This window comes from Mobula hypostoma, chromosome 21 (assembly GCF_963921235.1).
Source record: "Mobula hypostoma chromosome 21, sMobHyp1.1, whole genome shotgun sequence".
NCBI classification, from domain to species: Eukaryota; Metazoa; Chordata; class Chondrichthyes; order Myliobatiformes; family Myliobatidae; genus Mobula; species Mobula hypostoma.
Genome location: NC_086117.1, coordinates 23,660,230 through 23,677,383, shown reverse-complemented (window position 1 = coordinate 23,677,383; position 17,154 = coordinate 23,660,230). Strand labels below are relative to the sequence as shown.

General features: G+C 44.0%; 1 protein-coding gene across 5 annotated transcripts in view; it reads right to left on the bottom strand.

Moving 5' to 3' along the window:
• The window catches only part of LOC134359863 (endophilin-B2-like), a 113,065-nt gene that overhangs the window by 50,406 nt on the left and 45,505 nt on the right, over nucleotides 1-17,154 (bottom strand). For all 5 annotated transcript variants that reach the window (XM_063073628.1, XM_063073626.1, XM_063073627.1 and 2 more), the window contains exon 3: nucleotides 2,907-3,035. In XM_063073628.1, coding sequence (XP_062929698.1) covers nucleotides 2,907-3,035 — 129 coding nt within the window. The remainder of the gene's footprint in view (nucleotides 1-2,906; nucleotides 3,036-17,154) is intronic.

Genomic DNA, 17,154 nt, shown 5'->3' with positions numbered 1-17,154 from the left:
GGAAGACAAGTTGGATTGCATCTGTCTGCAGCTGTACTAGTGCATGATGAGAAACTAGTGTGTGCTTGTTCTTGCAGAAACATGTGGCTGTAGGACAGCATCCCATGCACCATCAATCCACAGGCCATGACACTCAGGGACTTGGGCTAATTGTTTTTGAGACTGTATGTGCTACTGTAACTATGTGCTATGTATTGTGTGTGATGGCAGGTACTGTTTTGCAACCTGGCCCTGGGGGAATGCTGTTTGGTTTAGCTCTATACATGTGTATGGTTGAATGACGATTAAACTTGAACTTGATAAGATGTTAGAAATTGCTGAGAGAGAAATTAAGCCAGAAGCTCAGTGGGTAAGTCGTACATTGTCTCTTTAATGAATTTTGAAACCTCCTTAGATCATGAGACATTTGTGTGGGGTCTGGTAGATGATCTCACTACATCTGACACTAGAACTTACTACATCAATGGTAAGTACACCCAAGAATGCTGGAGAATTACTCCGGAGTATGTAGTTAGTACAGCCACAGCTGAAGGCTGGAAAGCACCAGAGATGTCCAAATCTCAAAAGCTGAATTTAAAAATAATGCCATTCAGTCAGTTGTTAGCTTTGCAAAGCCGTCACTTACCACCGCCTTGTTAATTTAGAAACACTAAAGTGTTTCAGCCTTCAAATCGAAGGCCAAGACAACAACAAAAGTAATTTGAGTGACAACTCAGAATAACATGAAAAGAGGAGGGTATCATAGTTTGAACATTCCTAGTACAAGTAACTGTGGCACCAGTATATTGGTAAGCGAACTGCCACGGCTGTTTACTAATGAGCCAACAAATATACACTTGCAAGTTCAGAGGGTGCCAATGACAAAAAGTATTGTCACATTGGAATTTTTTTCTGATGCAGTTTTAAGGGGTCAATATGAGAAGGAATTGGCAAGATTAAAACAAAATGCTGCACGTGTGACAACCTACCAAAGCAACAGGGATATGCCAATAGTGGTAACACCCAGAGGCACAAAATGGTGCAACTGTGTGGATAGTAGAAAACCACAGATGTTGAAAATGAATTGTGTCCACCACTCACTCAACAGGACTTGGACAGGGTTGGAAATTCCAAAGGTATTTACAGAATTGGACCTGTTCCATGCCGCACATAACAAAATAGTTAGAAAGCAGTACTTGACCATTAACATGCACAGAAGGCTTCAGATTTATTTTTATCATATTGTTAGGGTGTATTATGGGGTTATAAAATATATCAAATACATTCCTGTCCCTAAACCTTAACTTGATCCAATTCCTCCACATCCCTGTCCCTAAACCTTAACCTGATCCAATTCCTCCAAATCTGTCCCCAAACCTTAACCTGATCCAATTCCTCCAAATCTCTGTCCCCAAACCTTAACCTGATTTAATTCCTCCACATCTGTCCCCAAACCTTAACCTGATCCAATTCCTCTACATCTCTGTCCCCAAACCTTAACCTGATCCAATTCCTTCATATCTCTGTCCCCAAACCTTAACCTGATCCAATTCCTCCTCATCCCTGTCCCTAAACCTTAACCTGATTTAATTCCTCCACATCCCTGTCCCCAAACCTTAACCTGATCCCTAATCTTTCCCCTCTGGCACCAAAACCATCCCTACAAATATAAAAACAATTAAGTCAGAGTAAGCCAAGATCTCAACAGAGATCACAGTTTAGGGTCATCTTGAAAGGACCAGTCACAGATAATCATCATCATATGGAGTCAGATTTGGCACCAGATTGAACAAAACCTTGCTATGAGTGAATCATTACTGCAAATCCATGACCAAATGTTAGTCACCAAGAGAACGGAAGAAGAAAAGCTTCAGATTTTGGAGGAAGTGGCCTTGGGCACAACATAAAACTGAAACAAGACAAATACGTGTCATCTTGCAACAAGGACTGCAATACTTTGGCCTCAAGGTTGATGTCAGTGTCAGGTAGCCATCACCAGTGTGTCACTGTGTGAAGATACAGCAAAGGCTAATCCTAGAGGTAGTTCACACCACTGCATCATTTGTTAAAAAGGTTGTGAAAGAGTTTGGAGAAAGGAGAAACGAAGTACATATCACGAACTTTAAAAATTAGCAACGTTCTCCTGGCTGTCCATAACATAACTTGAGAGCTGAAGTTGGCATGTGATCCATAATGAAGGGAAGACATGCAATCAGTCCTCATGGATGTAACACACAATTTCATAAAGGGGAGCATCCATCATCATTAAGTGCCATGTCAAAGCCGGCATTGCGTTATGCAAATTCTAGCTTCAGTTTGTAATGTTCAATATGACTCATTGAGTGACATGCGTAAGTCACAAGTCTGAGCGTTCAAGTCTCTTTTTTAAGAGACAAGCACAAATTCCATGCAGAGGAATACAGAGGGAGCTGCTGGAATAACTCAACAGGTCAGGCAGCGTCTGAACAGGGAAAAGCGGACGGACAACATTTCAAGTTGAGACCGTTCAACTGGACTGAAAGAATAGAGGGGAAGAAGCCAATATAAAGAGATGAGCTAAAGGAGGAGGTGGCCTCTTTCTCTTGAATGAGACAGAAAAGCTTGATCCCTTCCACTGCTCAGACAGTCTGTAAAAGGTCTGAAAGTTGGAGTTCCCCCTGATTTTTCCAGTTATTAATTCTTCTTCAGATCTAAGTTGGATCACCTTATTTCCTTCTGGCATTTTGGTGTGAGCAAATTGTCTGCAGTATTTTCTACACTATAACAGTGCTGGCACTTTGACAAACAATTCATAGTTGCTCAAGGCTTTTAGCCACCCTGAGGCTGTTAAAAGTTTGATAAAAATGCAAATTTGTTCCTTCTACTTTCCAAGACATTGAACTGCCCTTGTTTGTTATGTTTGCTAGTAAGTGCCTTCAGGAGCTCACCGTAAGGGGTTCCGGGACCAAATTCACTTGCTGCATCAATCATATACTGGCCCAGCAGTTCTCCATTGGTGATCCGTGAGGGAATCTTGCGATCGAGCTTTTCATAAAGAAATTCTTCAATTCGTGCACCTGCAAGGAGTAAAGAGCCACAATTATAGACAGCCGATTAACTACTCTAATGCTTTGAAAGAAATACACCACATACACTCCTCCCCTCCCCAACATTATCCAGAGCATCCTAGCCCCAGGACTCGCCCCTTGATTTGTAGCTGTGTTCCTTTATAGCCTGTCTCTCTAGTAAGATGGCAACGCGTTCAGATGCAGCAGCCTCTCAGGGGCCAACCAAAGGAGTTTTTGTCAGTTTTAAATGTCTTTTTTTACAATCGCAAGACTATGCTGGATTTATAGAACTTCAGATACTACAGGTCAACCGCATCAGAAAGCTGCTCATTGGCGGAGGAACTGGATGGTGCAGATTGCGTTGTTGCCTGCTAAAGGAAGGCATCGGAGTTAGTGTGCAAAGGCAGTGTGCAGTTTAACAGCGGGTGATTGTCTCGGACATTGCTGTCGTGATTGCTGATAATGCAAGAAGCTACAGGCCATTTTCCCTTGCTCGTTGGTGCAACAGATGGCGGTGAGCTACGTGCCCTTGGTTGTAGCAAGGACTAGGCCTCAAACCACGGTCTTGCCTGTTGCTGCAGTACAAGAAAGGAGATGCCGGAGGCGGGGGTGATGCTCAGTTGGAGGCTGACATCTCCTGTTGGTGCTGCCCTCCAGTGTTCAATCGGTGGAATGAAAAGCTGGATTATGTGCGTGCACGCGTTTGTCTGTGGACTGCAAGGAACTGCACTATCAACTTCCGGGACACATTACTCAGAGACTTGGGCTACTTTTTTTTTGGCGTGACTGTATATTTGCATGCTATCTTTAATGTGCCTTGTGCTGTATATGTTTCACGCCTTGTCCCTGGGGGAATGCTGTTTCATTCATCTGTATTCACGTATAGGCACCCGTTACTCTCGTGAGACCATGGATTTGCGCCTTGGAAGGTTTCCAGGCGCAGGCCTGAGCAAGGTTGTATGGAAGACAGGCAGTTGCCCATGCTGCAAGTCTTCCCTCTCCATGCCACCGATGTTGTCCAAGGGAAGGGCATTAGGACCCATACAGCTTGGCACCGGTGTCATCGCAGAGCAATGTCTGGTTAATTGCCTTGCTCAAGGGCACAACATGCTGCCTCAGCTGAGGCTCGAACTAGCGACCTTCAGATCACTAGACCAACGCCTTAACCACTTGGCCATGCGCCAACACTGTATTCATGTATGACTAAATAATTGAACTTGAACATCTGAAAACCTATCCTGTTGGGCCCTCTTATGATTTTACATGTTTGTATAAAATCATCATTTTTCTGAAATCCAGGGAATACAGAACAAATCTGCATGGCCTCTCTTGCCTATCTCATCCCAGGAATTAGTTGGGTGAATTTCCTTTGGACCTTGGACTTCCCCAATGCTACTTTGTAAAGATACAATAATTGTCAGAAATCTGGACCTTTTATCCAGAGGTGAGAGTTTGCAACCCACCACACGAAGGGATTCAACATATGAAATTAAATGCACCTCTAATTCAAAAAAAAGTGTTGGACCTTGTAACAGTAAAATGAAATCTGAACTGTTGTAAAATCCATCTGGTTCTCTACAGCAGGGTTAGTGGCAACTTGACTCACTAATGGAGTTGGCTTTCAACAGCCTCTACAGCTTAGAGGCAATTAATGTCAACATTGCCAACATGTACACCTTGTGCATGAATAAAGAAAATCATAATTCACTGCGCACACAAAAACACTTCACATCTCCCTTCTGCTGTTTTTGGAAATCACTTTAAATTTGTGCCCTTTCTTTACGAACGAAGTGTTACTGGAATTAGCTTCTAGTGCCTATAAAAAGTCTTCACTCACCCCACCCCAGAAGTTTTCATGTTTTATTGTTTTACAACATTGAATCACAGTGGATTTAATTTGGCTTTTTTGACACTGATCATCTGAAGAAGACTCTTTCATGTCAAAGTGAAAACAGATCTCTACAAAATGACCTAATTACAAATATAAAACACAAAATAATTGATTGCATAACTACTCATCCTCTTCAAGTCAGTATTTAGTAGATGCACCTTTGGCAGCAATTACAGCCTTGAGTCTGTGTGGATAGGTCTCTATCAGCTTTGCACACCTGGACACTGCAATTTTTCCCCATTCTTCTTTACAAAACTGCTCAAGCTTAGTCAGATTGCATGGCGATCATGAGTGAACAGCCCTTTTCAAGTCGAGCCACAAATTCTCAATTGTATTGAGATCTGGACTCTGACTTGGCCACTCCAGGACATTAATTTTGTTGTTTTTAAGCTATTCCTGGGTATCCTTGGCTTTATGCTTGGGGTCATTGTCTTGCTGGAAAACAAATCTTCTTCTGTGTCACAATTCTCTTGCAGACTGCATCAAGTTTTGATGAAAGGTGAGAGGTGACCTGATAGAGGTGTATAAGATGATGAGAGGCATTGATCGTGTGGATAGTCAGAGGCTTTTTCCCAGGGCTGAAATGGCTAACACAAGAGGGTACAGTTTTAAGGTGTTTGGAAGTAGGTACAGAGGAGATGTTAGGGATAAGTTTTTTAATGCAGAGAGTGGTGAGTGTGTGGATTAGGCTGCCAGCGATGGTGGTGGAGGCGGATACAATAGGGTCTTTTAAGAGACTACTGGATAGGTACATGGAGCTTAGAAAAATAGAGGGCTATGGGTGACCCTAGGTAATTTCTAAAGTAAGTACATGTTTGGCACAGCATTGTGGGCTGAAGAGCCTGTATTGTGCTGTAGGTTTTTTATGTTCTATGTTCTAAGTTTTCCTCCAGGATTTCCCCGTATTTTACTGCATTCATTTTACCCTCTTTCAGGGCCTGCTGCAGTGAAGAATCCCTATAGCGTGATACAGCCACCAATATGCTTCACAGTAGAGATGGTGTGTTTTTGATGATGTGCGGTTTGGCTAAGCATAGTGTTTAGTCTGATGGCCAAAAGGTTCCATTTTGGCTTCATCAGACCAAGAATCTTCTTCCAGCTGACTTCAGAATCTCTCACATGCCTCTTGGCAAACTCTAGCTGAGATTTCATGTGAGATTTTTTTCCCCAACAGTGGCTTTCTCTTTGCCACTCTCCCATAAAGATGTGCCTGGTGAAGGAGCCAGGCAACAGTTGTTGTATGCACAGTCTCTCCCATCTCAGCCACTGAGGCTTGAAACTCCTCCAGAGTTATCATAGGTCTCTTGGTGGCCTCCCTCACTAGTCCCCTTCTTGCACGGTCATTCAGTTTTTAAGGATGGCCTGCTCTGGGCAGATTTACAGCTGTGCCATATTCTTTCCATTTCTTGATGATTGACTTAACTGTATTCCAAGGGATATTCAGTGACTTGGAAATTTTCTTGTATCCATCTATTGACTTGTGCTTTTCAATAACCTTTTTGTGGAGTTGCTCAAAGTGTTTGTTTGTCTTCATGGTGTAGTTTTTGCCAGGATACTGACTCACCAGCAGTTGGACCTTACAGATACAGGTGTATTTTTATCATTATCAATTGAAACACCTTGACTGCACACAAGTCTCCAAAAACAAATCTCCATTAACTAATTTTGTGACTTCTGAAACCAGTTGGCCGCATCAGTGATGATTTGCTGTATCATATTGGGGGGGGGGGCGGGGGTGAATACTTATGCAATCAATTATTTTGTATTTTATATTTGTAATTAATTTAGATCACTTTGTAGAGATCTATCTTCACTTTGACATGAAAGAGTCATTTTCTGTTGATCAGTGTCAAAAAAGTCAAATTATATCAAGTCGTCACTTTTTATTGTCATTTCGACCATAACTAGTACAGTACACAGTAAAAACGAGACGTTTTTCAGGACCATGATGCTACAATACAAAAACTACATTGAACTATATAAAACAACACAAAAACTACACTAAACTACAGAGCTACCCAGGACTGCATAAAGTGCACAATACATGACAATAGATAATAAACAACACAATAGGCACAGTAGAGGGCAGTAGGTTGGTGTCAGTCCAGGCTCTGGGTATTGAGGAGTCTGATGGCTTGGGGGAAGAAACAGTTACATAGTCTGGTCGTGAGAGCCCGAATGCTTCGGTGCCTTTTTCCAGCTGGCAGGAGGGAGAAGAGTTTGTATGACGGGTGTGTGGGGTCCTTCACAATGCTGTTTGCTTTGCGGATGCAGCGTGTGGTGTAAGTGTCTGTAATGGCGGGAATCCACCGTGTTTCAATGTTGTAAAACAATACAACATGAAAACTTCGGGGGGAGGTGAATACCTTTTATAGGCACAATATCTTTATGATTTTAAATACCTTTAGCAAACTTCGCTTATCTTTCCCTACTCTAAAGAAGATCATCATAGTTTGTTCCGTTCGTGTCACCTTGTTCAGCAACACACATGGGCTGGTAAGTGCCTTGGATTTGATGCGTGTGGGATGTGAACGTAGAAAAGCAAGAGGAGGGTTTTGAGACACAGAAGCTGACCCCAAGCATTCGGAAGGATAATTAGTGACCTGTCTGGAAAGATATTATTTCTGATCTGTGCTGACTGTGGTCTCCTGATGAGGAAGACTAGAGTCCTGTTACAGAGGGAGGTACAGAAGCCCTGGTTTTTGAAGCTTGTTGATTAATATTGAGGGGATGATGCTGTTGAACACCGAGCTGTAATCAATAACCAGGAGTCTAATATAGACATTTCTGTTGTCCAGGTGATCCAAGGCAAAGTGGTGAGCCAGTGAGATTGCATCCACTGTAGACCCTTCGTGACAGTCAGCAAATTGCAGTAGGTCCAAGTCCTTGCTAAGGCAGGAGGTAATTCTAGCCTTGACCAACCCGTCATAGCACTTTGTCACAATAGATTGAGTGCAACTGGGCGTTAGTCATTGAGACAGCTCACCCTGCTTTTCCTGGCCACTGGTATGATTGATGCCCTTTTGAAGCAAATGAGAAATTCCACTTGCAGCAGAGAGATTTTGAAGATGTCCTTGAATACTCCCACTAGTTGGTTGGCACAGGTCTTTAGCCCTACCAGGGTCTGATGCTCTGCGAGGGTTCACCCTCTTAAAAGATGTTCTGACATCAGTCTCTGAGATAGGGATCACAGGGTTGTCAAATGCTGTGGGATTTGCACAGGTGTAGTCTTATTCTCCCTTTCAACGCATGCTCATTCAATGTTGAGCTCATTTGACAGAACACTTGATAAAAGGAAGCACCTGATTGACATATGACCATCCAGCAACAGTAGGTTAACCTTCTCTATCTCCTCAGAGCCCCATTTTGGGACCTCAGCTCAGCTTCAACTGAAAACTATCCACAATTCAAAAGTTAAATGATATGGCTTGGACTTCCAGTGAGGCACGAGGCAAGTTGGCAGCACAGCACTGAGCGCTGACATATAACCCTCCTTTTTCAAGTTCTTTAGGGCTCATAGATAGTCTTAATACAAGATTGAGTTGGAGAAAGATCTAACTAAAGACGTCACCTCAAAAAAAGATCGAAATTCAACCAGGAATCAAGATACCAGCAGACAACACCAAGCTAGAGATTCTTCCGAGGAAATAGCTATGCTAATTAAGCAAACAATGGCAACAGAGATAGAATCTCTGCAAGAAACAGTAGCCCACATGCTAAAGGAGTCACTGGAAAAGGCTCTCAACCCCACACAGAAGCATATGGCAGAGAATGGCAACATTCTCCAGTCATTAAAAGAGCAAGCGGACATTCATGCTGAAAAAATTTAGCACAGTCTTCAACAAAATAGACAACATTCAGGTTTGCTTACTCAAGAATTAGAAACTTACTAACTCCTGTCTTGAGGAGGTGACTAAGATATGGAAGAGGCTAAACGACTTGGAGGACAGATCCAGGAGAAACAATGTGCGGCTGATCAACTTACTGACAGGTGCTAAGGGCGACGATCCAAGAGGTTACCTCCAGAAGATGCTGCCTAATTGGATTCCAGCGCTCAAGAATTCCCACAGCACTCCATTGGAGATCGATAGAGCTCATAGGATCTTTTCCAAGAACTCCTCAAGACAGCGGACCATGATTTTTAAGCTTCTATGGTACTCCGACCGGCAGGCTATCCTGGAGGGTGCGAGGAAAGCCAAACCTGCTCCCCCTGATGGCAGCCAGCTACATTTCTTCGCCGACTGCAGCCCCGGCGCGATGCAGGAACAGCAGGGATACAAGGAGATCCGCGCTAAACTTCGACAGAAGGGGATCGACTCGTTCCTCATATAGCTGGCGATTTTGAGAGTGAATATCAAGGGCATGAAGATGTCATTTAACTCGGCAGAGGAAGCGAAAGAAGCTCTGAATTCATCGGTGCTGGGAGGTATGGAAGCAGACCCTGGGCAAAGTCCACACGCTCCTCGGGAGGAGATGGAACGGCATTAAGAGCTCGGACCAGCCTGTATGCGCAATGTAACGGACACGGGCAAGTTAACGTCCTAGGTGTGAAGTTTTCTGGTTATTCTTTTATTGGAAAGTCATTCAATGCACTTTTGTATTTAGTTAATTAAGGGGCCAATTTGTCTCTGAGTATTGCAGGTCAGTGTTTTAAGGTAACGGCTCAGTTAACTTGTTAGTACAAGGATAACATGGTAAGGTGATACAAGTCCGCCTAGATTTATACTTTTTATCTTTTACTTTCTAAGGTGATAGTCAATATACCCAAATGTCATACTTCATCAAGAATGAAGCTGAAAAACAGCAGTTTGGTCTGATTCTGAATAACTTTAGTTGTACATGTTCATTTCGGGTTATGTCTCCAGTAGACTTGTTTTCGTTCCTGGGCGCCAGATAAGACGTCACTGGCGCCATCGTTAAGCGACAGTCTATTAAAGCAACAGTTTCTCACAAGAGGGCTGTTGGGGTCTTGATTATGTGGTATATTATATTTGAGATGGAAATGGTTTTAATTATATAGGTTAATGAGTGTGTCCAGGTTTTTTTTTTCTTGTCTCTTTGATATGATTGTCTATGGGAACTGCTTTGCCTTTCTAATTTGGTGGTGCTAGAGGGGGACAGTTACTGTTCAGTGTCTGACATTGCTAAGTGACACTCACAGATGTTACAAAGTAAAGGGTTGAATAGGAGGGGTGATGGGGGGGTGGGAAGGGGGTAACTCAGGGCTCCACCATCAACTTACAACAACAGATCCAGGGGAAGATGAGCAACACAGATAAATTAGAAAATTGTACTATTGTATAAAATAGGAATGCTTTGTCTGTGTACGCACTACTATTCAGCTGGTTGGTGGAGGGGAGAGGGATGGGGGGGAGAGAGGGGTGGAGGGGGGATGGTGATGAAGGTTGGAGGGTGGTTGGGATAAACAGTCAAAATGTAATTGGCAACTGGTGTATTGAATATACAAACCCCATTTCCAGAAAAGTTGGGATATTTTCCAAAATGCAATAAAAACAAAAATCTGTGATATGTTAATTCACGTGAACCTTTATTTAACTGACAAAAGTACAAAGAAAAGATTTTCAATAGTTTTACTGACCAACTTAATTGTATTTTGTAAACATACACAAATTTAGAATTTGATGGCTGCAACGGGGGGGGGGGGCGGGGAACAGTGCCCAACCTAGTACGAAATCCGGCGTCTCCTTCATTGGCAACGCCACTCTGAAGCATAACGGCCTTGTCCAGACAATAGCTGAGGCAACGTAGCTTCCTCACCGTTGGTCTCACCAATGGACCAGACCTGCAGTATTCTACATTACCAATGACCAACAGGGCCTTGCAATCACAATAAAAATGTCCAAGACAATCACTCACACCTTTTTTTTCTGGTTGGCACACCGTCTCAGCACAACGGTACGCAATAACTCAAGACAAATCTTTGATCTTTGACCAGAATCTGTGATGCCCTTCAGGGAGGGTCAAAGTTACATCAGACCGATCAGGTCAGGTAAAAGATTGGATGAGGCAGATTGCGATGTTTACTGCTGATGATTTCTAGGTGCCATTCCTTTTACAAATTTCTATTTAAATTTAACAAAATTACAGCCTCACACCGCAGTCACATTACACACACGGGTGTGAATTTTTGACTGAGAGAATCAGTTAATATGGTATTGTATCATGTACTGTGCATAATTATCTTCAGTACTGTACAGTGACCCAGTTCAATTCTGAGTGTTAAAAAGTCGGCATCATGACAAATGATGAACAGTTTTGGAGTAATCTCTCTGTGGTAGCCTTGCAGATTGCCTTGAGAGAAGCAGTTAAAATGGGTAGAATTGACTTAACGTTGTGCTTATTGCTGGAGCAATTTCCAACAACCAGCCATGCAAAAAGGTTGCCACGGTAACAGAATTATCTTCCACAATACTACCTTCACAGAAAAATATGATGACATATTCCCACTTCCTGCCTCTATCCTTACCAGAAAAGCTGAGGGGACAGACAGATATGCCCAGGTTTAGCAGTTTCTCGAAAGGGTGCGTGGATTGAGCAAGGCAAAGACTTCCCCTGAGTAAAAGCATTGTTTCAGATCACACACAAACACATGCCACCATTTTCCCAGCTCTTCAGCTGGCTGCTTATAGGCCTCCAAAATAATACCTGAAAAGCTTTTCCTAACCCACGCATCCCTAGACAAATTTCTTTTCCCTTTCATCTAAACTAGCCGTTAAGCTTCACAAAGTGACTGGTAATTACTGTCTCACCCAGCAGCTAAAATCGTGCATTAGTTCTTGCACTAATCGCACTGGCTGCCTCCCTTCTCGGGCAAATGCCACCCCCGCCCTCCCACATACACCTGTCCCCCTACAATTCCACACAACCTCCTCCCCTCATCTACAGAGTTCCTCTCACTTTGTCCCAACCACCGAGGGTAGAGAATCTCCCTCCACCCAGCTGTGTTCACGTGAACAGTGCAGCGAGGTTCAGCAGAGCTGGGTCTATCCTTTAAGCACAGATCAGGTGGCGGCCATTCCTACCGAAGCACTGTGGTGCCCCAAAATCTCAACTCCCACATGCCGCCCCCAAACATTATCCTGTCTATTATACACATTATTAAATATTTCCCTTTTACAAAGATGAAAAGTCAGAGCATTTGCACACCAGTTGCCCTCTCGGTCTGGCTTTGCCGCTCTTCCACATGGCCAGTGAGATCCACCTTCCAACACTACCCATGTATTCCCAAAGAGCTCTCAGTCCATCTTCAAAGTTGTATTCCTGTTAAAGGAATCCTACTCTGTAAGGTTATATACTTGACATATATTTTTAAGCGTGTTATTTATTGTTTACAGAGGCAAAGATGCACAGAGCATTCCAGGTGTGGTCTTACCAAGACTCCATATGGCTATGCCAACATACCATCTGTTTTTCTAATTGCCTGCTGTTACCTGAATGTTAACTGCCTGTTTAGCGTACACATGCAGATCCCTCCCAATATCAGTTTTTAAAAAAACATATTCTACTTTTCTAATTTCATAGTCTTTCTTCTTATCCCTGTGGAACGTCAGCATGTGGCCTACTGACACGGTAGCTTGGTGGTCAGTGCAACTGCTTTACAATCGATTCGTGCCACCATCTGTAAGGAGTTTGTACGTTCTCCCCGTGACCATGTGGGTTTCCACTGGCTGCTCTGGTTTCCTCCCACATTCCAGAGACAAAACAGGCCGTCGGTGCGGTGCGGTCGCGCTACATTGGCATCGGAAGCATGGCGACACCGCCAGGCTGCTCTCAGCACAATCCTTAGACTGCATTGGTCACTGACGTAAAGGACATGATTCCTTCTGACCTTCCCCTCTCTGAGGCAGAACGCTCTGCCCTCAGTAAGGGCCTCACCCTTGTCCCCCTGCGCCCACACCTCAGTGAGTTCCACACCCACCACAACGCCGAGCTCTTCTTCCGTCGCCTCCGTGCCTTCTTCTTTGGCAAGGACTCTCCAACCCTCACTGATGACCCCTTCTCCTGTCTTCAACCCTCCTCCTCTTCCTGGACACTCTGCTCTGTTCTTCTGCCTGCTCTGGATATTTTCATTTTCGACTGCTGACGAGACTTCACCACTCCTCTCTTCAATTCCAACCTCACTCCTTCCAAACGCACTGTTCTTCACTCTCTCTGCACTAATCCTAACTTCAACATCAAACCCACAGATGAGGGGGGTGCTGTAGTAGTCTGGTGAACTGACCTCTACCTTGCTAAGCTCAGTCGACAACTCTCAGACACCTCCTCTTACTTAACCCTTGAACAGGACCCCACTAAGGAGCACCCAGCCATTGTTGCCCACACCATCACTGATCTTATTAACTCTGGCAGTGATCTCCCATCCACTGCCACCAACCTCGTAGTTCCCTTACCCTGCACCTCCTGTTTCTATCTCCTATCCAAATCCATAAACCCATCTGTCCAAGTAGACCCATTGTATCTGATTGTTCCTGCCCCACCAAACTTATACTGGCATACCCTGACTCTGTTTTATTCCCCTGCACCCCCCCACCCCTGGTTCAGTCTTTTCCTACCTACATCCGTGACACTTCATACGTCCTTGATTTTTTTCAATGACTTCAAGTTCCCTGGCCCTGGTTGTCTTATCTTCACTGTAGATGTCCAGTCCTGTATACCTCCACCCCCATCAGGAAGGGGATGGAGTCTGGCTATACCTCCCTCACTGTCATTCAGGGCCCCAATCCTTCCAGGTGAGGCAACACTTCACCTGTGAGTCTGTTGGGATCATCTATTGCATCTGGTGCAGCCTCCTGTATATTGACGAGACCCAACGTAGATTGAGAGGCAGCTTCACCGAGCACCTATGCTCTGCCAGGAAAAGCAGGGTCTCCCAATGGCCTGCTATTTTAATTCCACTTCCCATTTCCATTCCACCATGTCAGTCCATGGCCTCCTCTACTGTCATGATGAGGCCACACTCTGGTTGGAGGAGCAACACCTTATATTCCATCTGGGTAGCCTCCAACCTGATGGCATAAACATCGATTTCTAGAACTTTTGCTAATTGCGCCCCTCCTTCACCATTTCCCATTCCCATTTGCCTCTCTCAACTTATCTCCTTGCCTACCCATCACCTCCCTCTGGTGCTCCTCCCCCTTCCCTTTCTTCCATGGTCTTCTGTCCTCTCCTATCAGATTCCCCCTTCCCTAGCCCTTTACCTCTTTCACCAATCAACTTCCCAGATCTTTACTTCACTCCCTCCCTCTCCCAGTTTCACCTATTACCTACTACCTTGTACTTCTTCTTCTCCTCCCCCCACCCTCTTACTCTGACTTCTCATCCCTTTTTTTCCGGTCTTGCTGAAGGGTCCCAGCCCGAAATGTCTTCGGTTTACGCTCTTCCATAGATACTGCCTGGCCTGCTGAATTCCTCCAGCATTTTGTCCTTATTACTTTGATTTCCAGCATCTGCAGATTTTATCTTGTTTGTCATAGTATGTTTCGATGTACATGTGACAAATAAAGCTAATATTTTACTTTTGCATTTGGCTTTATACATCATCAAATGTTGACCATTCACGCTTGTAGATGATGTTACAACAGCTGAAGCCCAAGCACTGTTCCACATGGTCCTCCTGAGCAACAGCGACAATCTAAAAATGGCTTGTTTATTCCAACTGTTTTCTACCTGTTAACCAATCCTCTAACCCAGAAAATGTATAACTTGCAAAACCATGAGGCATAATTGAATGTACAATTGTGTATATCCTGTCAAGGAGGGAGGAGAAGATGGCGGCGCGATGCAGCTGTTCCGAATGATATCGATGTGTTAACTAGGGGCCGTGCACAATCCCGATTTGATGGAGACAGCCGTGAGAAGCACAGAGGAACACCTGGAGAAACTTCTGAAATGCCCGCTTCGCTGCCACTGCTACTGTGCGATCAAGAATCTCCGGAGGGGAAGGCCCCAGATCCTCGGCTTTGCCTATTGCCTGTTGCCGGGGCCGGGGTCGAAGCGCTCGGCAGAGATGGTGCTCGGTGCATCGGTCGGAGAGCTGGTCGGAGGCTCGGAGTTTTCGGACGGACTCGGAGTCAGACTGTGGTCGGGTGCTTCCAGGATGCTGCATCGGCAAATTTGCGGCGCTGGAGGTTCACCATCTGTGTGAGATGGTGGGATTTTCGAGAGACTTTGAGACTTTTACCTTGCCCATAGTCTGTTCTTATCAAATTACAGTATTGCTTTGCACTGTTATAACTATGTTATGATTATGTGGTTTTTGTCAGTTTTTCAGTCAGTTTGTCATGTGTTTCTGTGATATCATTCTGGAAAAAACATTGTATCATTTCTTAATGCATGCATTACTAAATGACAATAAAAGAGGACTGCGTGTCCTCATAATCTAAAAAAAAAGCTTACGGATTTTGCAGTAACAGTGGTTAAAGAACTGGATTTCCAATCTTAAAACAGTGTTCCAACCAAGACTCCTTCAGTTGCTTCATCAATAACTTTCCTTTCATCAGAAGGTCAGAATAGTGGTGTCTGCTAATGACTGCACAATGCTCATTTTCACTTGCAACTCCTTAGAGGGGAACTTATGGATGTTTCACACTTGGATTTCCAGAAGGTGTTTGATACTGTGCCACCTAAAGGACTTATCCATAAGGATACATCAAGTTGGGGTAATGTATTAGTACGAATAGAGGGTTAATTGACCACTAGAAGGTAGAAGGTAGAGAGTAGAGATAAATAGGTTCAGTCAATGGTGAGCAGAGTGCTGTAATAATTGTTCACCATCTACGTTAACGATTTGGAAGGAAGTATCGAGTGGAAGAAATCTATGCTTGCTGGTGACGTTAAACTGAGTGGAAAACCAAATTGTGGTGAGGACGTGGAGACGCAGCAGAGAGATATAGATAGGTTAAGTGAGCGGGCAAAGATTGGCAGACGGTGTACAATGCTGGTAAATGTGAGATCATGCATTTCTGAGGGGAAAAAAAGATCAGCCCATGCTGACAAATCTTTTGAGGCAGAAAACAAGCTGTTGTGCAGAGGGTCTTGGGAGTGCTTCTGCGTGGATCATGAAAGTTTGTGCGTGCAACAGGAATCAGAGTGGTAAATGGGATGTTGGCCAGCCTTGCTACAGGTATTGAATTTAAAAGCATGAGGGTTATGCTGTAACTGTGGAGTGCACTGGTGAGGCCGCACCTGGAGTACAGCATGCAGTTCTGGTCTCCTTCCTTGAGGAAAGATGTACTTGCTTTGGGGGTGGTGCAGAGGAGGTTCAGCAGGTTGATTCTGGAAGATGAGAGGATTATAACAATGAGAAGAGATTGAGTCTCCTGGGACTATACTCACTGGAATTCAGAAGAATTGGGGGAGGGGATCTTATAGAAACATAAAATTATGAAAGGGACAGATAAGATAGAGGCAGGGAAGTTGTATCCTCTGGTAAGTACTTTATACTCTATTGTCACCAAACAATTGATACTAGAACGTACAATCATCACAGTGATATTTGATTCTGCGCTTCCCGCTCCCTGGATTACAAATCGATAGTAAATATTAAAAAATTAAATTATAAATCATAAATAGAAAATAGAAAAATGGAAAGTAAGGTAGTGTAAAAAAACCGAGAGGCAGGTTCGGATATTTGGAGGGTACCCCCAGATCTGGGTCAGGATCTGTTCAGCAGTCTTATCACAGATGGACAGAAGCTGTTCCTAAATCTGGCCGTACGAGTAAGTGAGACTAGAACTAGCAAAAATAGTTTCAGGGTTCCGAGGAAACAGATTTAGGAAGGAGAGGAGGAGAAACTGCTTTTCCCAGAGAGGAGTGAATTTGTAGAATTCTCGGACCAGGGAAGAAGTAGAAGCTAGCTCATTAAGTATATTTAAGAGACAATTAAATGTTTGCATAACAGGGGAATGAAGGGTCCTGGTAGGTGGAGCTGAGTCCACGGCCAGAGCAGCCATGATCTTATTGCACGGTGGAGCAGGTTTGATAGGCCATATGGCCTCGTCCTGCTCCTTTTTCTAATGTTCTTATGAAAATGAAGCAGCCAGCATGCAGCAAGACAGACAATATTCAAGCTTAGATTGATAAATGGCAATTAATATTGGGCTTCAAGGCTGCCAGGTAATAAGTTTCTCCAACAGGAGAATGTCTAACTGCCTGTGCTTGACTTTCAATGGCATTACCACCATTGAGGGCCAACCAAAAACATCTTGGCAGTCCACC